Raw genomic sequence first — 26,603 nt, forward strand, 5'->3', positions numbered from 1 at the left:
TGTGATAATGATCCAAGAAGGGGTAACCCACGTGTAGTAGCTTAAGTATCCAGTTTTAGTATAAGATCAACAGCCTGAATCAGTCTAGTCAGACCAGCATTTTTTGAAAGCACTAAGGATATCGTTTGGTAGAGTAAATGCTGTATGTTTGATGTTTCTACTAAATTGTATGTATTTTCTCAAACTCTACTTTTCCATTTATGAAACATTCAGAAAGCCCTGGAGGGGAGCAGGTCAATTATAAAAATTGGCTTTTTGTCTGAATTAGAATGTCACCACACCGGGGTGGGTTTTTCTCCCTCCTCTTCCTCCTTCGCTGCCCCTGCTATCCACAGTGATATCAAACACCTAACCCCGTCCTGCTGCCTAGCTCAAAGTAGGCAGGTGGAAGGCGACGTGGGGTGTCTCATAAAACTGGTCTTGCTTCACTTTCCGAGATTCCCAATCTCAGACCGTTGCAGGGGCCCAGACTCTGAAACTCATCCTCCACCTTGCCTGAGGGAGGGCCCAAGCGCTGCTAGCTGGTGTCCTCTCGGCTTGTAGACAAACTACCTAATGAATCAGTTTTTCCTTCACCCCTCTTTATTACAGCCCCCTCTCCCAACAACTCTGACACCTGTCCAAAGAGAGCCCGGCCGGAAGCCTATTTCAGTTCCACCAGACCAAGAAGTAACTGGTAGCCCCTCCCCTCCGCCCAGGAGAGTGGCCCCCACACCGAGCTGGCGCACCCCGGCTCTGTCTCCCATCCGGGTGAGCTCCCTCCTTCTTTGACTTCTCTAACACCTGTCAGGAAGTCCAGGTGTAGCTCTTGTTCTCCAGAGGCAGGAGACTGGGTGAGAGACTGTCTACTCAGGCACCCCCCCCACCACCACCACCATGCTGCCTCTTTCTCACGTAGATCCCAGGTTCTTCCTGCCAGTAGCCCCCTAACTGTCTCCCAGCACCCCACTTGCCTCCCCACCTAATATCCCTTCCCACCTGTGGTGTCCCCTCCCCCACCCCCAGCTCTCCACACTCCTGCACCTGAGCAAATGTTTGCATATGCAAATCATTTAGACTTACCTGTAGGGACTGCTGTTCACCAAGGAGGGCAGGGATGTTGGAGTGAGGCACCCAGAAGAGCTCCTTGGTGACTTCTTGGGGATTATTTTAACCCTCTGGTGTGTTAGAAATGCCCATTCTCTCTGTCATGGAGTTGTCCAGTTTTTACCACCCAGCTACGGAGAAAACCAGAAGTGGTGGGTAGAGGACAGAGCGAGGGGCCCAAGGGAAGCCACTGACGCTCACCTTCATGTCTTCATTTTACCGTTTTCCTGTACTACCTTCGTTTCCTCCTGCTGAGATTTGTAGGACGAGAGTTGGCGTGTGTTTGCGTGTGGGTGCATGTGTGTCTTCGTACCACACAGCATTTCCCTCACCCAGCTCAGTGTGCCTTTTCCTTCCCTTTTCCTTCACTTCTGCTCCAGACTGACCGCATAAATCCAGATGACATAGATTTAGAAAATGAACCCTGGTATAAATTCTTTTCAGAACTGGAATTTGGACGCCCGGTAAGTGAGGCTAGACTCTTACTATATGAAAATTAGGAGAATTGTTGTTTCATTTGTAAAAGTTATCATTTTCAGAAGAAATATGTGTCATTTAGAGAACAAAGGCTGGATGCGCAGTGTGTACACAAATGTGGTACAGCGGAGCCCACATTCACTGCCATACCGAATGCTGAATTAGGCTCTTCTGATATGGTCTTTCTTTACCACCAAATCATGCAGTATCATTACTTTGTATCTCGTAAATTCAAAACGTCGGGGTGGATTCTGTGTTGGAATATTCAGGCAATTGTTACAGCTTTATACAGATTTGTGTTTGTTTACAGTCCATTTTGGTCTAGTTCAAAAAAAGGGGCACCATGAAATGAACAACGACAGTAATTAGAGCCATCATTATAGCTCCATTTGCTGAGCCATCTGCAAGCACCTGGAAAGGGCTAGTTCCCTTCTCACTGTCTCCGTGAGTTTTCGCACCCAACGCCCCTCCCAAAAGAAGAAACTTGGGACCCAAGATAGTAAATGGCAGAGTGAGAATTTAAACCCAGGCCTGTCAGACAAAAGCCTTGGGTGTTTCCCACTGCAATATACTGCCAGAATGTTTCATTTACTGACAGGAATAGGAAGAAAGGGAAAAATAAGGAAACCCTGCAGACCACACACCTTGATTTCTAGTCCTGCTAGTGAAAACTCCCCTCCCCCCCCCCCCCCGCCCACCCCACAATCTCTAGTTCCCAAGCCCCCTCCAGAGGAAGCCCTGCCTGGTTGCCTGGCCTTACGGGAAGTGCTTAGTCTTGTGTAGAGTCAACTCAGGCTTCAGTAACAACAGCCTTTCTTAGCTCAAGTTTCATTTAGGAATGGTATCTACCAATAGCAATGCATTTGATAACTGTCATTTACATACTTTTTTATATTCTTATTGGTATTAACTAATTTTAAATTATTAAGTAACGTACCCAGATTACATGGCATAGCAGGTTATTAGAGATCAGAAAGTAAAATCTTTCTTTTACCATATTGTATACTGATTTATATAGTTGCATACTGACCTTGAGGAAGCCCTGGTGGCACAGTGGTTAAGCACTCGGCTGCTAACAGCAAGGTCAGGGGTTTGAGCCCATCAGCCACTCCGTGGAAGAAAGATGTATCTGTGACGATTTCCGACTTGGAAACCCTACGGGGCAGTTCTACTCTGTCCTGTAGGGTCACTATGAGTTGGAATTGGCTCGATGGCAATGAGTTTTGTTTTGTTTTTTGAATGCTGATCTTAGTGGTTTACGGTAGATTCTTTTTTTCCAATAAAATGCAGTGTCATTATGTCTTATTGAACTGAATCAAAAATGACTGTAAATGAATATAAACTGAAAAATTTTCCCTCGAGTTTATACTACCAAATAAGATTTTTTTTTCTTTCTTTTTTGGTTTCAAATTTGTATCCTGGTATAAACATAAATGTATTTTTTCTCAATGAAAAAAATTTCTCTAGCTTTTTTTGTGTGTGTGTTGTTGTTGATTAGCCTGTAGAGACTATACCAGTTTCTGTTCTGAGCTTAAATGATCAGCGTTTCCTACAATCACTACCACACGTGGAAACTCACCAGCATGCTCTCCACTTGCTCTTCAGTGTTTCTTTAATATCCCCTGCCTTCCTCTCTGGACAGAGACTGGGAGTGCTAATTCTGATGTGATGAAATAAATTTGTAAAGATACTAATTGAATCACTGGCAAGTTTACCCAGTGCTTGAGGATATTTACAAGCTTTGCACTCCTAGGCTACCCCCATTTTGCTCCTTCGTGTCCTTCTTTACGTGTTTCTGATGCTGTCGGCATGCGGTTCTAACTGTTGTCACCTTTTCCACATGTTCACTCTTTGCTGCCATTGATCCTCCTCCATTCCATCTCTGCTTATGTGGCGCGTCTACACCCAGCCTCCTAAAAAGGCTTTGGATTATGTTCAAGACCATTCTCCTGGTGTTTCCAACGAGGTAAAATAAAAAAATTAAAATTATTCTCTCTTTTTCAGATTTCTCTGACGGGCTGTTAACTGTGATTCTGAACACCCATGTTTTACGAGTCACTGTAGTGTCTAAGCTGTTTTTAAAACCTGTCTTTACATCATTGGGTTGTGCCCTGTATCATTGCTCAGACATTGATTATACCAGAGTTATTGGCCATTTCTGATCTACAGTGAAGAATTCTTCCAACCATAACTTTCAGTTAAACTGTTAGTATAGTCCTGGTATTCAGCAAAGTGAGAATCAAAAACCAGAAGTATTAGTCTTAGTGCATATATGAACCATCTGTTTGATTAAAAAAAAAATTTTTTTAAGACTGAGCAAAATATTACTAGAAGGATTCTCAGGGCCATTTTGTCATCATGCTTGGAGATACATATTAAAATTTAGATTCTTAGATAATCAGATGTTTATGCCTCACATATTCCTAAAATTTATTTTAATCCTTCCACTTTTCTAAATTACTCACAACTTGTGGGTTTTATCAGTAGTCAAGAGTAGGGCTGACAAATACCTGGCACACGTGTCACAACTCCCCAGTTCTATACCCTTGACAGACATTACTAATCGTTCTGGACACTGTAACCCAAGCAGCCACTCTAGAAGATCTTCACTGGCATGTGCAATGAAATTAATTTGTCATCTCTATCTGAGAATATTTATGACAACCTGCTAGATGAAAAACAGAAAAATTATTTTGGAAAGCAGATTTGGGACTCATGAGAGGACACAAGCAAAAGTGACACCTTGCTTTGCTGAACACCAACTACGTAAAAGCCTGCCGGAGGGAACTCTCAGAAGCAGTGAGGACAGAAGCAAAGTGAATAAACTGGTTTTCACACAGTAGTTGCTCTGTGGATCTAAGGGAATACGATAACATTTAATTTAAAAAATTATTTTTATTTAAAAGTTTTAACTCAGTTAAATATGTGCAACTGGGAAATAGTAGGTCATTTGTGCTGTGCGAGGCGCCACTGACACACGGTGGTGACCACTGGAGTTACAGACATAGAGCGTCAGGAGGAAAGGCAGACAGTCTCTGGGTTACGAACGAGTTCCATTACTAAGCCTGTCTTTAAATCAAATTTGTACGTAAGTCAGAACAGTTAGGTACGGTTCGGATCTAACGTCAGTATATAGTATATAAGGTACCTTTCTGTGCATAAAAAACATTAACACTTCTGGAAACACTAAAACATCTTTAATATAATACAGTAACAATAATAATAGTACTGGCTTGATGTGCGTCACAAAGCAGCGCCCATTTGTTATCATGAACCACTGTATGCACCTCGAATTTTACAGTAAAAGGCTTCACCGGGGTTGGTTCACAAGTACAGGTTGTACATAAGTCAGACATTCATCACCTGGGGACTGCCTGTACCCCATTTGTAGAGCTTATACTTGCTACTCCAACTATTGCCCCTATGGTAAGCATCAGAGTGTGTTAAAACGGGGACGTGACAGAAACATTTATATATTACATAGAAAAGAAAATAGAGTAATCAGCAACACACTAGGTTATTGAACTCATTCACTTCTAAAGGTTTATGTTTTGTACCCAGGTATACAGTCTGAAGGATACCAGGCAAAACAAACAGCCCTGTCCTGTGTGCCATGTCACCTTCATGTCTGAAGAAGGGCATCATTTCAACTTACGAACCCAAGAATTTGCATTGGACAATTTGGGCAGATATTTCCCTCAGTATATTTGTAGGATGTTTTAAGGTGGCTGGTTCATTAAGAACTGAAATGGAATTTAGAGAGCCTTGTATCCAACTCACTAATTTTCAGTCGACAAAAATAAGGCCCAACAACTTTAAGACACATGCCCAAAATCACAGTGTCAAATAGGGCAAAGAAAACACAAAACACAGATCTCTTAACCTTCACTTCGGTGTCATGTCTTTTATTCCACACTTCTTAGTTCTTCCAAGAGATGCAATTAGAGCTCAAATCTATGAGAAACATTATTTACTTAAGACTACCCATTGCTAACCATTGATTTTCTATGAAATGAGTTCCTATAATTAACATTACACAACAATTCTTGGCATAAAAATAATAGAAACTTAATTCTATGCATTCTACAATGTTATGGTAGAGGCCAAAAAGAAAAAAAAAAATCACAAAAAATGTGCTTTGCTTATGGTCAAACTGGTGTGCAGTCCTCTCTTTGGGACTGAGAAGCCACGCTGAATAACTCTGACCGCATGTTAACTGTGTCGTTAGTTTAACATGATGGCTTTTTCAGAGTGTAAGAAACCACGCTTTGATGAGGTGTCTGGATTCTGTCTCTAAGAGCTGTATGTAAAACATTTCTGATAAAAATTATAATTGATTAGACATTACCTTAGCTACCATTTATCCAGTCCTAGTTTTTTTAGTATATACCATGAGTGACGTAGTTTTTAGTTCATAAATATAATTGAGAAACTGATGTTAACGAAGAAAAGTTAAGAATTTTCAGGGAAAGTTTAATCACAGGATCACTCAGCAGGAAGAGCAATTCGGTGTGGGCACTTTCTTCAAAGAATGGCCTTCTTCTGGATGTGTTAAAATAGTGGCAATACGAAATACTCAGTAGGTCATAACAGGTAAAATGTGTCCCTCTTTTCTGGAGACACCTTCTGTTTCAGTATGAGTACCATTCTTATAGTACAAGTTTTTTTTCTCTTATTCATCGATCTAGAATTTTTACTGTCACCTTACACTTCAACACCAGACCTTTTCCTTCGAGTACACATAAAATTACAAAACGGTTTCAGTTTGTTTTGAACCCAACACCAGGAGGAATAATTGCAGTCTCTGAGCGTAACTCTAAAACACAGTTAGCTTATCAGAGGCAGAGACTTCACTTCTTACAGCCTGCAATACTGCTTAGGCTCATCGCAGGCAGACAGGATCTGATCTCCCTAGAGAGGTCCAAAGGGTGTTCTAAACTTGACGCTTTTCTGTGTTCAACTGAGGCTTGTGGTTGGGAGTACCCCCAGAAAGCTGGGCTCTACCAGAGGCAATACCCTGAGGCTCTCTGGTGTTGCACTTCTACAAACATGAGGAATTAGCATTTCTAAATTGGAATACAATTACCTAGTTACACTTATTTACTTGTTTGTCTTCTTTCTTATTTATTTGGTATTTATTTCTCCACCTTTCCAGTGTACAATTCAGAGTTCAGAAAGGTAAAATGATTATGTAAACTTATCAGACTAGCAGATCAATTTTCTTTTCTAATTTTATATTTTAGAACCTAGGAATCTAAATATTTTCTAAGAACTAGCAATATTAAAAGATGCTTTTTCTATCTAAAGGGAGGTGTTTTTTTGGCAAAAAAAAAAAGAGATGCTTTTGTTTGTTTCTGGGCAAGATTGCATTCTCATTCAGGATGATAAAATTAAAGTATTAGCTTATAGAAGCAATTTCAGAGCTATGCAGAAGGGGGCTTGTCAGATTGACCTAAATAAAGAATTGCAAAATTAAACACTAATTTTTAATTGGCTAATTGGTGCTAATTTACAAATACAAAATAGAATTATCAAAATCATTTTTAAAATGTACTTTATTTTCCCCTAAGTAAGTTTTTAATATTCTGGTAAAATGTTCCTATGTGACAGAAGTTTAAGATACAATTGTTCAAATCCTGTCCTTCTGGCAGACTTTTTTAAACTTTCATATAGAAGAATACTTTCAGGCTAGAATCTCAGTTCTTCATCAAACTGAAGTTTATCTCTGATGAAGAACTGATCATCAAATACGAAGAAAGCCAAGACTATGCATGCACATACGTAACAGTTGGTATACATTTTCGGGTACGTTCTAGACATCATTCCACAGCTGCTTTCGCCTGACAGTCAGTCACCTCAGAGATCCAGTAGCTCAGCGCTCATCTTCTCTTGCCTGTTAGATATTTCAACAGCTAGTCCAGTAGATGGCTATGGAAAATGAAAAATTCATAGCTATCTTTTCCGCTTAGTACCTATTTCAGTGTTCTGTTCAGAATGAAGGAGTTTGAAAATGCTGTGGACATACAATAAGCATTTGGAATTATTTATCAAGTTGTTTTATCTGTTTCTACAACCACGGGAAACAGAGTAGATTATCTGAGAAAAAATGTTAAGAGTCCATTTGTTTTAAAAAAAAAAAAAAAGAGGTTATATGTTGGTTCATTAAATGGTTTATTTTAAACTACCCCTTAATTAATTTAAAAGATATAAATATGTACTGATTGAAGTTCCAGGTAGTTAGTTTAGTTCAATTTCAAAACAAATTCTATGTTTTTTTATTAAAATGTCCTTCATGTCGGTGTTGTTGACAGATGAAAGAGGTCTCAAGTTCTGCTAAACATCACGTTTTAAAGATATCACCTGGCAGCAAAAACTTTTAAGAAGTTTTATTTTATAAGGACCGAATGATGCTTACTAATATTTTTTAAATATCTGACTATTCTTTCGTGTAGGAAATTTCTATTTATAGTCAACAGGCAAGATTCTGAAGTTAATATTGTAGTGTAACTTTAGCTTTTTATTCAGTATTCCTGAGGAAATATCATTGGATACCACACACACACACACACACACACACACACACACTCCGTCACATAATGTTTGGGTTTTGGGTAATCTGAATTACAGGGCAACATGCAATGCTGTGTACTGAAGAGAAAGCAGATAGTAGGAATGTAGAGATTAGGCTGCACGAGCACAGTTAGGCCTGGTGGTTACAAGTAGATACCACACTCCCTTTAAAATATTGCAGAAATCCAGAAACAATTTAATACCAGTATTGAATAATACACACTTCCATCCATATCGTACCACCAACAACAAATACTTACATAATACTTTTATAATCTTAATGAATGTTATTTTCACTTGCTCAATTTTTGCAATATTCTTTTTAGGATGCCTAATTTAATGTCCACATACAGAATAAAATTTTTCCACTGTAGAAATCTTCATGGAACTCTTTTTCTCTCTTAACAGGCCTCTTTGTATCAGTCCTCTATAGACAGAAGCCTGGAGAGACCCTCCAGGTAAGACTGTCAGTCCATAGTGTGGCTGGAATACCCAGCATAGTGCTTTACTTATCATCAGTAATACTTATCAGTGGACTAGTAATGAAGGTTATTTATCACTCATTTCCATTTTAAGCATGCATACCCCGTGAGGTTGTTTTATTTTGTCTCTGCAGCATTTTATATATTCATATCCAAGAAGTTGTAAAAATTAAGTGAAATAGCTCTGGATTCCTTTACAGACTGAGAAATTCCTCCCTACTGTCTCTCCTCTATACCCAAATTTGTCCTATTTAGATAAGGCTTAGAAATATCTAATTCTTATATTGTTAGATAACACTCATGATAATGTTTGCAAAAATTTTATAAATTACAAAGTGGTATACGTGTTTGTTAATTATATTCTGCCCACAAAATGCCAAAATGTTATTGCTACCAATGAATGAAGGCTCGCTATCCACCGGGTAGTCTAAGTGCATAAACGTGTTCAATCCTTAAGAAAACACTATGAGGTAAGTACTGTTATCCCCATCTTATCTCCGAGGAAGCTGTTGTTGTTATTGTTGTTGTTAGTTGCCATCAATTCGGTTCCCACTCATGGCAACCTTAAGTTTAACAGAACAGAACGTTGCCCGGTCTATGCCATAACCTTAGGCTAAGTAGCTTACACACGGTCACACAGCTGACAAGTAGCAGAGACAAAGTAAGACTTGAACCAAGATAGCTTGTAATCACTAGGCCTAAGCGAGCTACGAGGCTGCCCAAGGTAGTTCAGAGAGTTTAATAGCGATATTGAAACACACAAACTTCCATCCATGTCATCAACAGCGTCATCAGCAAATATTTATATAACATGAATCTTCCCTTCCATAAGGTTTCTGTCAACATCCGAAGAAAGCTTTGTAACTTGGGTCCTTTGTAAACTGGCCTCCTGAGTGCCGTTTAACTGCCTTCAAGTCACTTAGAAAGGAGCCCCCCACCCCTCCTTTTATATCCTTTGCATCTCTATATGCACCTGAAACATTCCCGCTTTAGACTTTTCATCTGACCTGAGGATTGAGGTAAAGACACACAGAGCCTCACAGACAGGACAGAGACAGAGGCGACAGGGCTAGGGGAAGACTGGGAGTCCTGCTAGGAGAGTGAAGACAGATGCTGAGCCCTGGCTCCACCTCTATACCTGCCAGGTGTGTGTTCAGTTGGCTGCCTCAGGTGTTTCCCGCTGGGGCTAAATAAGACAATCACGTAAATAAAGCAGGGAGCCCAAGACCTGGCCCGTGTGAGCCAATTTGTTGCTGCTGCAACAAACATAATTTCATGTAGTGTAGACATAATTTCCTCTAGTATAGACATAATTTTCTCTAGTATAGACATAATTTTATCTAGTGTAGATGTGATTTTATTTTGTATAGACGTAATTTTATCTAGTGATTTGAGAGACAACATTTTGTCTTAAAATGACACTAAACTCACACCCAGAACCACAATACAAACTCTCTACCATTACAGAGTGTCAATAACATGCTTTGCAATTGGATGAATGGAATCTTGAGTAGTTTATTTGCTGACCTGATGATTGGTCATTCGTTATTTAAATAGAAAATGTTGGAATTTTGGTGTAAGGTTTTTCAAGGCTGGCGTTCTTAGGAAAAGCCACAGGCAAAACCTTGAGGTAAGAGACATTTGTTGCACTAGATGTCTTGCCATTTTTTTCCAGTCCTTTTCCCCTGTAAATATATTCCTTGAGCCCTGGCGGTGCAGTGGTTAAGAGCTTGGCTGCTAACCAAAAGGTCGGCAGTTCGAATCCACCAGATGTTCCATGGAAACCCTACAGGGCAGTTCTACTCTGTCCTGTAGGGTCGCTGCGAGTTCGAATCAACACAACGGCAGTGGGTTTTGGGTTTTGGTGGATATACTCATGTTGTGGGAACTCTCCCTTAAAAAGAAAAAATGTGATACATGAAACAAATTACAACACTCAACTGTCAGTCTCAGCATGTTACACTAATAGAAGAATTTTGACTTTAAAAGATTATAAAGAAATAGTGCTTAATTTAATGTGAAGGAATCAATTCCCTAAAACGCAGTTTGGGGCATGGGAGATAGGAGTTATATCACTGCCATTAGCACAACCCACCCGTCTTTCTGGTTCCTGTAGTAAAATCCCTTGCCATCGAGTCAGTTCCGCCTCACAGCAACCCCGTGTGCTACAGAGTAGAACTGTGGTCCATAGGGTTTTCTTGGCTGTAATCTTTATGGAAGCACACCTCCAGGCCTTTCTTCTGCAGTGTTGCTGGGTGGGTTCGAACTGCCAACCTTTAGGTTAGGAGTTGAGCACACCAACTATCTGCATCACCCAGGCGGTGTTCACATAGTAACCTCCCCCAGTATCAATCACACTGGTGCTGATCTTTTTTTTCAGTTCTGCCAGTATGGCCAGCGACTTTAGGAAAAGGAGGAAGAGCGAGCCTGCAGTGGGTCAGCCGAGGGGCCTGGGGGATCACGGCGCAAGCAGGATCAGCCCTGGTCGAGCGGACCACCCGGGCTCAAGCTCCCCGTTTACAAAGTCCTTCCTTGGTTCCTCCCCTTCCTCCCCATCGAGAGCAAAAGGTGAGCAGTAATTTCTTGACACTTAATCAATTTACTAGTTTAAGTTGTAGTCTAGGGTACCAGTGAGAGCTGCTCCAGCGAGAATACACGTGTGTTAGTGTTTACATGCAGCGTCTTGAATCATGCTGACTAAATCATGCTGGCGAGCTATTTGGTTTGCTTAAAGGACTCCTTGATTATTAGCACCTGTTAATGTTTATTTCAGATAATGTATTGCCAGGCTATTTAAAAGACTACATTTATAAACATCCACCTGCTGTCAAAATTTTCTATTGTTCTTACAACTAGAAAAAGTAATCAAATGTACAGAATGGGAATTAAAAATAGCAACAGAGAAAGTTGTTGCCTAAATTGATTTTTTTTAATTATTTAAATCTAGATTAAAATCTTTCTAACCTACTAACATCATTTCTTTAATTATTTGCTCTGTAACTTTTGTCAGCATTCACATGTACAGTAGAGGGTCCGTGTGCTGTCACATAACATAGTGTTCAGTTCACAACTGTCCACAGATAGGAGCCATCTGGTTTCAAGCCATAGTTATAATATTTAGAAATCACCAAGCCATTTCTCTTTATGGCCTGACTTAATCAGATTCTACTCATTTATGCAAATGCATATCTTAAGATAAGAAATAGATCAAAAAATGCCACTGATTCACTATGCTTGGATACTAACCAAAATTAAAAAGGATTTTGGTTAATTTAGATATTTGTTTTCTAGGAGGGAATCTTAAATTAACTTCCTTTCCCAAATACTGCATATCCACTGAGGGTACTTACCGACTTCTGGAGAATTTGGTGAAGATTAGAAGCCGTCGGGTTTCCATAGGGACATTTTTCTCCAATAGGTTTTATTTCTAAGAAGAAAATGTCCCCTTAGATGTAGTAATTTGGCCCCTCATTTGTTAAAGTTAACTTAGCAGAGCAAAATAAAATAATATTTCTGTAGGTGTTCCAAGTTAAGGTCAAGTTTAGCTCTCTGTTATCAAATTACAAAAGATCGAAATTGAAAAGAAAAGAAAAAAAAAACTGACAGAAAGCAAGATGCGTTCACCTCTGACGAAAGTTTTACATTATTTCCTGTTATCATCATGATGTTGAAAAGAGAGCAATTAAAGAGGAAAATTAGTTTGTTTTAAGAGGCCCTACTAATTTTTTTTCTTAGAAAAACATGAGCAGCAATAGTCCATAGCATCTTAATTTTGCAATTTTGCTAAATATTTCGAAAATATTTTGTCTCATAGCTTTTTCTATCTAGTGCCCACAGAAAACTATTTTATATAACTATGGGATTTATTAATTAAATACAAGTTTATAAATTACTCTTTACCTGTAATTATCAATCAATTCAAACTCAAAGCCTAATCCTAAAAAGCTGAGTCCATAACACTTTTGACATTAATCATTAGACATTGAAGTTACCACCAAATCATGCTATCAAGTAGCTTAAGGGTACTGTTGTATTTTTGGTATGTCCTGTTTGCAGAAAGATGTATCTGCTATGCAATAGAAAGAAATGTATTAGCTACACTAATTGTTATACATGGTTTTGTTAATGCTAATATCTGCAAAGCTACATTCGTTTAAAAATCATTACCTCGTTCTTTAGAAGTGTACATTTTTTCTCTAAAGCTGAAGCTACATGTGTAACAATTGGTGTGTAGAACAAACCACACTAACGGCCTTCTCTCCTCTGTGCTATCTGATGCTAACTGACATGCTCTGCTCTCTCTGTGAACCTTTTAACTTCTCAAAATGTCTCTCTTCTACCACGCTGCTCTCTGGATTAAAAGGTGGGGATGATAGCAAAATCTGTCCGTCCCTTTGCAGTTATTCGGGGCTCAACGGCAACCCCTCAAGTGAGTTAGATTACAGTAGCGTGTATAGACAGCATCTGGACGTCCCGCAGGACTCGCCAAGGGCTATTTCTTTCAAGAATGGTTGGCAAATGGCCCGGCAAAACGCAGAGGTCTGGAGCAGCACTGAAGAAACGGTTTCCCCCAAAATCAAATCCCGGAGCTGCGATGATCTCCTAAACGATGACTGCGATAGCTTCCCTGACCCACAAACCAAGTCGGAAAGCATGGGCTCTCTGCTGTGTGAAGAGGAGTCCAAGGAGAGCTGCCCCCTACCATGGGCTTCCCCCTACGTGCAAGAGAGTCGCAGTAATGGCAGGTCAAGGATTAGACACAGGCCAGCCCACGATGCCCCCGGGTTCCTGAAAATGTACAAGAAAATGCACCGAATCAACCGCAAAGACTTGATGAATTCCGAGGTGATCTGTTCAGTAAAGTCGAGAATAATACAGTATGAGAAGGAGCAGCAACACAAGGGTCTCTTCCATGGATGGAGCCAGTCCTCCACGGAGGAGGTGCCCAGGGACATGGTGCCTACCCGCATTTCTGAATTTGAGAAGCTGATTCAGAAGTCAAAATCGATGCCCAATTTGGGGGGTGAAATGCTATCTCCTGTGACCCTAGAACCACCACAAAATGGCCTATGTCCCAAAAGGCGATTTTCCATTGAGTCTTTGCTGGAGGAAGAAAATCAAAGTAAATACCCTTCTCAGGTACAACAAAGCTACAAGCCTAAAACACTGGTACCAATTCATATTGAAGTCACCAGCGATGAGCAGCCGAGAACTCACATGGAGTTTTCAGATAGTGACCAAGATGGAGTTGTTTCTGACCACAGTGACTTCATCCATGTAGAGGGGTCATCCTTCTGCAGCGAGAGTGACTTTGATCACTTTTCTTTCACATCCTCTGAAAGCTTTTATGGATCCAGCCACCACCACCATCACCACCACCACCACCGTCACCGGCATCTCGTCAGCTCCTGCAAAGGGAGGTGTCCTGCCTCCTACACTCGGTTCACCACAATGTTAAAACACGAACGAGCAAAGCAGGAGAACACCGACGAGCCCAGAAGACGAGAAACGGACCCTGGCCTTTCTAAGCTTGCCTTTCTGGTCAGTCCTGTGCCTTTCCGGAGGAAAAAAAATCCGACTCCCAAAAAGCAGACTGAAAAGACAAAATGTAAAGCGTCTGTTATTGAGGCTCTGGACTCTGCCCTTAAAGACATCTGTGACCAAATTAAAGCCGAGAAGAGAAGGGGAAGCTTGCCAGACAACAGTATATTGCACCGTCTTATCAGTGAACTGCTGCCAGACGTTCCTGAAAGGAATTCATCCCTTAAAGCTCTGAAAAGGAGCCCCATGCACCAGCCTTTACACCCACTGCCTCCAGATGGTGCTATCCACTGTCCATTGTACCAGAACGACTGTGGAAGAATGCCTTACAGCGCCTCTTTCCAAGACGTGGACACGGCCAACAACAACTACCAGCACCCCGACCACGACGGTGCACTGAGTCTCCAAGGTGGCTTAGCTTTTCTTTCTTTTTCCTTGTGGTTGACATACCCTCCCTCCGGCTCTTTCATTGTCCATTCCTACATCTCGTCAGTCCTGAGCTGGAAGGCCACGTGGCACCATTACGTGTTGCGGAGCAATTGCTAGTTGTGAAAACATGTCTTACTGAATATTTCTCATTTACTCACATGTTATTTTGATTTCATGTGTAGCTTAATCACCAATTCACAAAATTTTACTCACTCAAAATTCGAAAGGAAAGTCTTTTGTACCTTAATGTTAGGGTTGAAACAACTGCTATGGACATCAAGACAGCAAATAAAACAATTTACCAAATTAAGAAGAATATTTCAAGACAGAAATTCTAATTGAATCTCAGTATCCTTAGGAGGCTGAAAACGTTGCATTGGCTCTTTTTCATTATAAAATTATTCAAAATTGATCGTTTAACAGGTAATCTTTTCTTTGGTTTTTATATCAACCTGAGAGTCATTCACTTAATAAATAATTTGATGACATTCTATATGGAAGATACTACATTAAAACACTCAGGAAGCAAACCCAAAATATGTAATGAAGTAGCTGATGGATAATTAAAGAGAACAAGGTCATTTAATGACTGTCTCCATTTAAAGGATACATTGGAAGTAAAATTTTTGTGAATGTATCTTTAAGGTGTATATAAGTCCCATTTTCTTCATTCAGTGTATTCTTTTTCTCTTTTTTCCATCACTTAGTTTATTCATCTTCTGCATCGACTAACACAGTTCTGTATCGATCTAAGAATTAGATTACTTAGGCTAAATGCGACTTCATCTTCATTTTCACAGATAGATTATCACTTTCAAGTGGCAACACAAAGGCAAATCGCAATTCAAAAGCAGAGGACTTTTAGGTTCATATGACTAAAAAATACAAGGTGTTTTGATATTTTTATCCAGTTATGTTTATTAACTACTAAAGTGCATCTGTTGACTTTGTGAATTTTAAGAATCTAGAATGGGCATTCCAGGCTGAAGCTTGGAGGGTCATCAGAGCACCTCCCAAGTGTGCAACAGACCCTGCAAAGTGCCTCACTTGCACCATCAAATTACAACCGGCACAGACCTGAGTGGGAAGTGTTACTGTAAGCACGGCTTTATAACAGGAAACTGAGGCTCAGAGAGGACAAGAAACTTGCCCGAAGTCACCCAGCAGTAGATAGCAGAAACAGGATTCGAACCCCTAGCAGTTCAGAGTTTGTATTACAATACATAATCTGTACAGACAAAAAAAAAAAAAAAGACATAATGTATATGGACCAGTTGTGAATTATAATTTCACAAATTTATTTTATTAATATTTATCTTTTCATTCATTTACTCTATGCAACATGCTTCACAAATAACAAATTAGAATTTTTGAAATCAATTTCTGCAATTTGAAATTTCCAGTGACTGAGACGTGTCAGCATCTAACTTTTTAATAAATTAGCTACCTTTTCCAGATTTTCTGTATCCTAAAGCCCAATTACTCAAATATCCTAATTTCTCAATCTTATATGTAGACAAAACCAAAAACCAAACCCACTGCCACTGATAGTTACTTTATTGAAACATATTTTGAGAGGACTTTGAAATGCATTTAAATGGTTTCGTTTTTAAACAAAATATTTAGTTTCCATCTGTGTTTAGTTCAAGTGAAAATAGTTTATATCCCATGGATTAATAAAAGTAATTTAAAGTTCATGGTCCTTATTAAAGCCCTATAACCGTAAAGTTGTTTGAAGTTAGAATGAAAACGACCCTGTACAGAATCCCCTTCTGATCATGAGAATACCTGGCTGAGACCCCCTCGGCCACGATCCCTTCTTACCCCAGAAGGCTTTGTAGGACATTCACATCCCAGTTCACGGAGAGCTAGACGTTGTCCTTACACGTAACCCATACCCCACCTGCTAGAAGGAGTCAATTCCTTCTTGTAGTAAAAGTAGCCAGAACCTTTCGACAATGTTTTCTTTTTATGAGTCAGCATTTTTAATTACTCCACAGATGCATTTATTGATTTTATTTTTCAAGCTTTTTGTTATTTGATATAACTAAATTTATTAAAGTGATGAAAGAATTTGAATTTGGCTTAGTGACAATGGTAAAATTCTGTAACATAGACTACTGGAATACTTTTAACCTCTAGTTACATTTCCATCTATAAGTCACATAAAGGCATAAAGCATAAGATACTGTTAAGAAATGCTTGGAACCATACTTTCGTAATGTAATTCATCTCTTATACTTTTGTTGATGTAAAAAAAAACAGTTTAATGTTTCATAAACAATTTGAAAATTGATAGGATGCTTTCTGTTTAGAGAAATTTTATCACTTTGTTTTTGGAATAAATGTTTACTTTCTGATAAGATAGTTTATCAGCTGGGTACAAAAAGGCCACAGATAAAAGACTGATACCTTAAGTCTTCAATTATGTAAAAACAGAGAGGAAGAGAGACTGGGCATAATTAAAGTTCGTCATCATTTTTTTTTTTTACTTTTCTCTCTTTTTCTTTTTCACTACTACATTTTTTAATTGTTGTTCCCCAAAATATTTCTGTTTCTATAAATTGTTGTTATTTTCAAATTTCCTACTGTCTATTTGGCTACTAACCAAAAGTTGGCAGTTTGAATCCACGCAGAGGCACCCCAGAAGAAAGGCCAGGCAATCTACTTCCAAAAGCCATGAAAACCCTGTGGAGCACAGTTCTTCTCTGACACACGTGGGGGGACCATGAGTCAGAATCGACTCAAGGGCAATAGGTTTGTTTCTGCTTCACAGGCCTTGTAATAATTATTACTAAACTGAAGGCAAAAAAAAGAACAGAAATAGAAAGTATTAAGAAATCTTTGAAATGAAAAACATCTGCACTGGGTGCTGCAGTATAATTATATCAGAAATGGAGCCATTAAATGTTTATACCATTACAGTCCTTCCACAGTCTCAGGTGTACTTTCCCTTTTGAAGTGCTGTTTTTTGTGTGTCCCTGTACCACAATGTTATAATTACTCATGAGTTTTACACTCGTGTTTTCATTTGTGGTGCCTCTCCAAATTTTCAAGGAAAAACAGTAGCCACTAGGGAAAATGGCTCACCATGCCTGCTTGTAATTAAGTGGGTGCTTGCTCTGACTGGCCCTGTCGCTCCCAATAGACCGCGAGTCCCCTGGAGGTTACTCATCCCCGTTGACTGACTTGGGGAGAAGCACATCAAGGGAGAGAAGAGGAACTCCGGAGAAAGAGGTAGGAAGTTCAACAGCACTTGAGTCTTTTTAAACAACATACTAGATAAACCACTTGCCAGTCAAAGTTACCTGCAAAATCCAGTAAAGGACCTGCACTTAAAATATAAAAATGACAACCAAGAACCTAGGGTACTCCTGGCAGACTGAGAGTAGGGCTTAGAATCAGTTGGCACTCTGACCGTAGCTCCAGTTTTGCCCAGTTGTGGTCCAGCCTTGGCAGTGTGGCTTCTCTGAGTCTGGGCACCTGTGGATTAATGGTGGTGGGACAAGAGTCCTAAGCTAGACCACCTCGTGGGAAGAGGAGGTTGCTCTGTACAAATTCTGGCCCAGTGGTCTTGAGGAGAGCTCTGGGTCAGCAGTGTTGCAAATCAATACAAATTGCATGTAATAATATTTTCTGGCCCACTGTTGTCAAAGGAGAGCCTCCAGAGATCTGCTAACCCACCCCGCTCTCGATGGTACCACCCTTGGGAATCACCTACCAACTGGCTCTCAGTCCTTGGCCCTGAGTCAGGACCAGAGTTCTGGTGTGTCCCGTCTTGGAACCATGAGGGTGTGAGGGAAACTGAAAGCTGGTCATGGGCTGGCAGACACACCACCGGGACCTCCACAGGGGTCTGATGTGGCCCAGTCCCTGTAGACCCCTAAGAAGACAGGAATGAGTTTCAGCTTGGTCCAAGTTTCCTAAGGTTTGCCAGAATCACTGGGAAAGACAGTGGGGGAAGGGGGCTATGTTGAAGGGGAGTGATGTAGTTGCCACAGAGTGCAGGCAGTCTGTGGGCCCCGGTGTTTGAGGCTGGACACGTGTCCCATCACATTGTGACTAAAAGATGAGCAGCGGGTTGACGGGTGCTGAAGGATTCCTGAGCCCCCCAGGCAACACAAGATGGCCATGCCTACACCTCCCAGTGATAATGTTTGTTTGCTAATATTTCAATACGCTTTTAGTAAAAGGGGTGATAGTCATGGCTTTGTCCCGTCTACTTACCATGATTCAGAAGGAGTTGTGCCAATACATAGAGCAGAGAGCAATTGCTCCTACAAGTGTCCCAGGAAAAGCCTGGGTTAGTGCCAGAATCCCTCCTAGGAGAGAGTCCTCTCCAGGCATTTTGTTCCCCAGTAGGGTATCCATCTCCCTTAGTTCCTAAATGAAATGTGATCGTCAGTGGTTACGGCGAGCCGGTCATCTCAGAGGTTTTATTTCTGTCTCTGTAATAGCTTAAATATCTAAATGCAGAACCAATTGACTTATTTGTAAATTGCACATAGGATTTACATTATGTAAGTTTAATCATTCCTTGAGGTTTTAATTATCTTTAATTTATATGAAACTGCTTTTTTGTAGGAGATTCAAATTTTAAGTTCGGTGCTAATTGTTTACCTTCCTTTTAGAAACTGCCTGCAAAAGCTGTTTACGATTTTAAGGCTCAGACGTCTAAGTAAGTAAGAGAAGTTTCCATCACGTGATTTAAATTGTCTTTCAATACTTCAGTAAGATTTTCTGAGAGAAATATTGCAGTGTGATCTGTTACAAATGAGTCCTAATTCCGAATTCAGCAATCCACTCTAATTGAACAGTTTCTGCAGAATTCATTGGAACGAGGCTAATTTTGTTTTCATTTTGAGTTTACTTGTGACACATTGCATTTTAATTATCGTTAAACATGTGAGAGAACAATGAGGTCAAAAGACTAGAGTTTTTATCTCAACAGTGGAGTAAAAATAAAGTGTCGGAGAGCAATTGTCACTAATGGGGAATTTGACAACAATTATTTATCTGACTATATCAAGTATAGTTTGTGGGGTTGATCACTAGAACTCTGCTAACAAAGATTCTTGTAGTAAAACCTCCATGTCTCAACGCTCAAAGCTGAGAGATTCTGAGCAAAGTTCTATCCTGCGGCCTTTTGATGTTGGTGTTTTAATATTCCTGGGGGTCCTGGTGGTGCGATGGTTGAGAGCTCAGGCTGCTAACCAAAAGGTCAGCAGTTCAAATCCACTAGCCACTCCTTGGAAACCCTATGGGGCAGTTCTACTCTGTCTTATAGGGTCGCTATGAATCAGAATCGACTTGACTCAACGGCATCGGGTTTGGGTTTTTTTTTCTTTTTGGTGTCGCAATATTCCTTTTACCTTTTTTCTTTAAGAACTTATACACCATATAGGCACTTGGTTGAGGACAGTTAGTAGTAAACAGGTAAGCAGGCGTCAAAGGGAGGAGAGCCTTCCAGATCTGGAGAAGTCCATGGGCGCAGGCCTTCTTTAAGAACCTGGTCTCCATTAGAACTCCCAACATTGACTTCATTGCAAATTGGCATTAAATTACTTTGTTTTTTTTTAATATATATCGTAACAAAACATTTCATGGATAAAAATTTATATGAATATTTCCAGAAACTATCTCTGGAAGAAAGCAGGTAAGAAAAAAACTTGCTCAGTAGAATCTGGTAATGCTGCTGAAATAGGAAATGAAATAAGTAAAAAATGTTATTTAGAAATTAAGATATGAGGCATAGCTTAAGTCCAGTGTAAAGAAAGAAGCTCTGAAGAAAAGCTTACATCTTCTATTTGATTAGATAAGCAACGTCTGCTTTGTTTCTGCTACCCTCTGTGAGTTCTTCTCGGGGTTTTAACCGTTGTTGTTTGGACATGCTGACATTTGTCCCATGCAGGACAATGAATCAAAAGCATATTTAAATGCATAAAACCCTGAGAAATGAAAGGTATATAAAATAGGAAGAGGATATTCACTGAGGGCTTACAAGGTTTTTGAGACTCCTTAATAAAAAACGAGCTTTGAAGAGAAAGACAATGCGACGCAGACGAAAGGTGTTTGGAGTGTTGATCGCATCACTGGATTTTGTTTGCTCCGCGTGCTAAGCCCCTTGCCTTCCTCCGTGAGCTGTGCCCTAATGGTGGGTGCCCCCAGTTAGCAAACATTCAGAGAAGCCTGCCTCCCGCACCTGCCAGGGGAGAGGAGAAGGCACAGCCTTTCGGAAAGGTGGTCTCCACCACTCCCCAACTTTCACAGAGTTCACTTCTAGGTCTTTCTAAACTGTCAGAAATCTAGCTGTATGATTGAGAGAAGGAGATCAAACAACCGCCCATGGAAGCCAGCCCATCACTCTAGTAGGAAAAAATGTTCCCTCAGACCATAAATAAACTTCTCTTAAAAACAGCTTAATCACGTTCCTCCTGCTCTGTTCTCAGGAGACGTAAGTAGCAGTTGTTCATCACCTTCAAATATTTGACACAAAAATCAGAATTACGGACATTTTAGGCAGCTTTAAAGGGCTGCGAGTTATGGGACCAGCCATTTCAATTAACAGCTTGTTAGATGTGAGTGCACCTAACAGCTTGTGAGCAAGAGACAGATACGTTTGTCATTAAATAACTATCTGCTTTAAAAGCTATTTTCTTTACCTAACTCAAGAAAATTTCATTTAAAAAGTACAACTCATTGCATATACTGTCTCAATTTTTAAATACAAAAAAGAGAAAATGCCATTTCCAAAATGGCATTATTCAAAACGAAAATAATAATAATAAACAAAAGCAAAAAAAAAAAAAAAAAAAACAGTGCAGAACTAACCATCACTTTGCCGAGCTTCGGAACTCCCCTTCTGTAAACCCACAGTTAGGTAGCAGTAGTCTTTCCCCTCCTTTGCATTTCACGTTCATCAGTCTGTGATTTATAACAGACGTAATGTTCATACTCGTTCTTTTTTAAATAACGTATTAAGTTACATTGTCACAAGTGAATTCTAAGAATTTGTGAGAAAAATCCTCACAAACATGGGCTGAAGACTTTTTTAATACAGGACGTGTATTTTCAAATAAAATGTAGTTCAAGTTCAGGTGTAGCTCATAAGAATAATTGATATGCATCAAGAAAATGACCATTTAAATGTGTCTCTTGCAGGGAATTGTCATTTAAGAAAGGAGATACTGTCTACATCCTCAGGAAAATTGACCAGAATTGGTACGAGGGAGAGCACCACGGGAGAGTTGGCATTTTTCCTATCTCGTACGTAGAGGTAGGTCCTTTCCTCTTCCATCTTGGATAGTTGTTTCAAAAGTCATCACAGATTTCAAGAATAAATAACTGCTTTCTTTCATAGAAACTCATGCCTCCTGAGAAAGCACAGCCTGCAAGACCACCTCCGCCAGCCCAGCCTGGAGAAATTGGAGAAGCTATAGCCAAATATAATTTCAATGCAGACACAAATGTGGAGCTATCTCTGAGAAAGGTAACAGGGCTGTTTACTTCACTGGTGCATTTGAAAGGCTGTGTATGCTCGAAACAGAAATGTTATTTCCTTATTTAGACATTATTGCATTTTCCCCATTTCCTACAAAGGACTCCATAAGTTGAGCTGAGGTACTGTTATTACCTTCCACCCTGTGTCTTTCCAGATGAAGTTCTCTGTGGTGGACACAAAGCTTCTTTGAATTCCCCCCTGTGGCTTAGCCTGGGAAGCAGGACCCTGGCTCTAACAGTCTTTATCCTCTCCAAGGGGTATCAAAATTGTTAAATGATTTCATTTACTGGAGTCCACAAAATGATGCCCACAGAAGCAGCAGACAAGAAATCAAACGACCCATTGCATTGGGCAAAGTTGCTGCAAAAGATCACTTTAAAGTGATAAAAAGCAAAGATGTCACTTTGAGGACTAAGGTGCACGTGACCCAAGCCATGGTATTTTCAATTGCCTCATATGCATGTGAAAGCTGGACAACGAATAAGGAAGACTGAAGAAGAATTGATGCTTTTGAATTATGATGTTGACGAAGAATACTGAATATTGAATATACCGTGAACTGAACTGCCATAAATCTGTCTTAGAAGAAGTACAGCTACAATGCTCCTTAGAAACGAGGATGGCAAGACTTCGTCTCATGTACTTTGGACATGTTGTCAGGGGGGCCAGTCCCTGATTGGTAAAATAGAGGGTCAGCAAAAAAGAGAAAGACCCTCGACAAGATGGATTGACACAGTGGCTGCAACGATGGGCTCAAACATAGCAATAATTGTGAGGTCGGCTCAGGAACAGGCAATGTTTCATTCCGTTGTACGTAGTGTTGTAACTGACCCGATAGAACCTAACAACAATAACAACCAAGGGATGCCTCGGGCAAAATACCAAGGACTTCCATACGTGGAGGAGTGGTGGTGCAAATGGCTAACACCTCCACTGCTAAGCAAAAGGCTGGAGATTCACGTCCACCCAGAGGCACCTTGGAAGAAAGGCCTGGCAGTCTACTTCCAAAAAATCAGCCATTGAAAACACCGTGGAGCACAGTTCTACTCTGTCGCAGACGAGTAGGCGTCGACTCCACGGTGACTAGTGTGTATGTGGAAGCAGCAAAGGGAAAAGCACTTTAAGACACTTCAAAATATTGCTCTTCTGTTGCCCTACTATTCCTTTTTTCTTTTTTTTTAATGACATGTTTCAATGCTTACTCTTACCTTGGAATCAAGGCATGGTCCTAAAAGTAAAGAAGATGTTCTCTCTCTGAGGAGCCTTTTTGATGAGCCCTCAGCAGAGTGCTGTTTCCGTAGTTGGCCTTCTCTGGGCACCAGCCTCTTGAGTGACCCAAATTCCAGCAGCAACCTATCTGATTCTGTCTCTCGTCTTAACGGTAACAAAAAGGACTCTTTTAGCTTGCTGATTTGCACAGTTGAGAATGATTAAATGACCTGTTTTATTGTTTTCTAGAATGTTCATGTTTGAGGTGACAGCGTGTCTGCACAAGACACACACAGACAGTAATATTCAAGGGTCCAGGAACCTCTGACACCTACTTAATAACTGGTGAAATCTTTAGCCAGGCGAGGTGGGAAAAGCCACCGTTCTGGTCCTGGCAGGAGCTCCTGTCGTTCTCTCAGCCCTAGTTCTCGGTCGTCCACTGACTCACTTCTGCCTGCAGGAAGCCCCACTGCCCTCAGACAGCCACGCAGCATCGCGTGACATACATCACCTCACGGTTCCTATTGAAGTAGAGGCTTCAGCTAACGCATACTGTCTCTCCAGCAACAACCCAGTCTTGGTGTACCGTAGAGAAAATCCATGCAATTTTCAGATTTAGGGAGATTCACTTTTCTTCAGTATTCTCTGCTCAGTGGTAGGGACAGGCTAAATAAACCAGCGTTTTGGCAAAAACAGAGCTTTCTGTTGGAACGTGACCTGAAGAAAGCCCCTCTAACGTGATAAAGTTACTGATTGTGCGGCACTTCCATCATCCTTTTGCTGTTTGACCCCATCTTGCCTAAAATTTCTGGGCCACATGTGTTTTTGAGTTAAAACATGAGCTGGGTTATATGGCACTGGCCTGATGACTGCAGGTAACAGTAATAGTCCTGTTACTGCAAAACTCAGGAGTGCTACTCAGATATTTAACGGCCCGTATGGCAGTTCTACCCTGTCATATAGGGTTGCTATGAGTCGGAATCGACTCGACGGCACTGGGTTATGGTATGACCACCAAGCAATCAGAATGGTTGCTGGGGTTACACTGTCCTGGTACAGGCCTGCTGGATGCCCACCCTGGTCACAACTATGGATTATTGCAAGTGCCATCTTTGCCCCCCACCCCCTTGTTGCAGTCTTTGGCACTCCTTAGCACAGGTAGAATTAATGAAGTAAAACCAGGTGCTGTTTGGCCTCATCCCTTCTGAAGGTGGTTCCTGCAGCCCATTGCAGTCAGTCCCTTGTAGTGAGCTATGGTTCGCTTTTCTGACGCTCTTCCTGCAAAAGGTCATTTCCTTGAATCTGTTAGTGATAGGATTATGTCATTCAGACATTTCCGGTTAAGCTATTCTAATTTCTAAACAATTTACACAAGTCAGTTCACACAGTAGCAGTATGAACATGTTTAAACGCATCCACAATTCGCCAAACATCCTGAAGGAAGCCTCTGGTTTGTGAACGGACGATTAAATTGTGTACGTGTTGGTAATCTGTCATTTGAGAGTAAGTTCAGAGACCTTACTTGCATTCGCTTGACTAAACAAAAGCTGGAGTTCTAAGACCTTTCCCAAATGGAAAAAAAAAAAACAATACCGTGTATTAGAAACCATTGGCAATTCTATTTTGCAGGTTATCACTTCTCTGTTTGTAATACATTTTCTAACATCCATTTCAGGGAGATAGAGTTATTCTTCTTAAAAGAGTTGATCAGAACTGGTATGAAGGTAGAGTTCCAGGAAGTGACAGACAAGGCATCTTTCCCGTTTCCTACGTGGAGGTCGTCAGGAAGAACGTGACAAAAGGTGCTGAGGACTATCCTGACCCTCCACTACCCCACAGCTACTCTAGTGAGAGAATCCACAGCCTAAGTTCCAACAAGGTAAGGAGATGGTCTAGCATATTCGTACAAAACCTGAGATCTTGTAAGATAGCCAGTATGTGATCAGTTTTAGAACAGCAGACTAGAACTTCTTATCTATGGCAAAGAAAAGGATTTGTGTATGTTTCTAAGTGTGTGAGTGCCATGTCAAGTAAATGCAATTTTATTTTTCTTCAGTAGGCACTGGTATAAAGGTTTAATGCTTGATTTTGACCATTCCACTTTTAGATAAAATATTGAAAAGCAGAAACCATTAGTAACATAAACACTCACATGATATATATCTGTATTTCTGTATGCATATATGCTTTTCTGAAACTTGATTTTTTTTCCGAAGCTTGATTTTTTTTTGAAGATATATTTTTTTCCCAAAATGGTTTATCTCAAAAATGCTTGTTATGAGATTGATAAAATTCTATGAAAGTCTTGGTGTTTCTTACATAGAAAGAGAGCTCAAGCAAAGTTTTTAATTAGAGCCTGTAAGTCAGTTTGTCTGTTAACTTGAATGGAAATGTCATGGGTTATTAGAAGTCCTCAAGTTTGTTAGTTTTAGGACAATAATATGACAGTTCTATTGTCTCACTTGACCTAGTGGCTAAAGATAATTATCGTTTCAATATGTACTTTGAAAGGAACTTTGCGTCTTGAATTGGTTAATTAGAAACAGCTTTTCTACTTTACTAACAATGTGAATTCTTTCTTAATTTTCTGTTGAATTAGAATATATTCTGTTCTCTTTATGCATGGTATTTAGGGTTTTCTTTCTCCTTTTCATTGACTTAAAGTATAAAATTTTAATTTGCAAAAACATTACTTTCAAAATATTGTAAGTACTTCCCAACATTTTAAAAAATTTATTAAGTTGCATAATTGATTACTTTAATTGAGATCGAGGCTGGGACATGGAAAAATGAGTCATCTAGAGTAAGCAAAATTAAATCAGCATATCACACATTATTAAAATACAAATTCACTTCACGTGCCAACAGCTCAAGATAGTATCCCAAGAGACCTAAGCTGCTCTTTGAAAATTAGTATTAGGAGAAGATTTTTACTTGAGTAAGTGGTCTAAGAATCCACTATCCTAAGAGAATTTTCCTTTAAAGGGCCCACACCAGGCATTAACTTTATTGTAATCCTTTTTGAAGACTGGATTTCAGTTTCAGAATAATTTCTCTCAGTCCTACAGCGCTGAATAGGGGAACAATTTGGTACTGTCCGAGTTTGTTTGATTGATTATAAAGTTTTCCAGAATCTCCTTTAGTGTATATACACTTCACTACCAAAGCTTAGCTTAGAGAACAACATCCCTCCTTCAGCAGTTGCTACTGATAAAGAGAAAAACAAGGACCTTCATCCACTAGTAGTAAATACGTGTGTCTTATCTACCATTCAGTATCTTAAAGAACTACCAGATACATTTCAAAGG

The 26,603-nt window shown here is 40.1% G+C and overlaps 1 protein-coding gene across 11 annotated transcripts in view; it reads left to right on the plus strand.

The window, feature by feature from the left end:
• The window catches only part of LOC100672723 (sorbin and SH3 domain-containing protein 2), a 103,083-nt gene that overhangs the window by 56,061 nt on the left and 20,419 nt on the right, over positions 1 to 26,603 (plus strand). For 5 of the 11 annotated variants that reach the window (XM_064272921.1, XM_010592521.3, XM_064272923.1 and 2 more), the window contains 8 exons: positions 8,542 to 8,591; positions 10,996 to 11,183; positions 12,979 to 14,565; positions 17,734 to 17,822; positions 19,217 to 19,263; positions 21,747 to 21,861; positions 21,946 to 22,074; positions 24,971 to 25,174. In XM_064272921.1, the coding sequence (XP_064128991.1) occupies positions 8,542 to 8,591; positions 10,996 to 11,183; positions 12,979 to 14,565; positions 17,734 to 17,822; positions 19,217 to 19,263; positions 21,747 to 21,861; positions 21,946 to 22,074; positions 24,971 to 25,174 (2,409 nt within the window). Of the gene's footprint in view, positions 1 to 591; positions 751 to 1,466; positions 1,551 to 3,472; positions 3,530 to 8,541; positions 8,592 to 10,995; positions 11,184 to 12,978; positions 14,566 to 17,733; positions 17,823 to 19,216; positions 19,264 to 21,746; positions 21,862 to 21,945; positions 22,075 to 24,970; positions 25,175 to 26,603 lie in introns of all 11 variants that reach the window. The other 6 variants (XM_064272918.1, XM_064272920.1, XM_064272919.1 and 3 more) reach the window with 4 other exon arrangements.

This window comes from Loxodonta africana, chromosome 19 (genome assembly GCF_030014295.1).
Source record: "Loxodonta africana isolate mLoxAfr1 chromosome 19, mLoxAfr1.hap2, whole genome shotgun sequence".
NCBI lineage: Eukaryota > Metazoa > Chordata > Mammalia > Proboscidea > Elephantidae > Loxodonta > Loxodonta africana.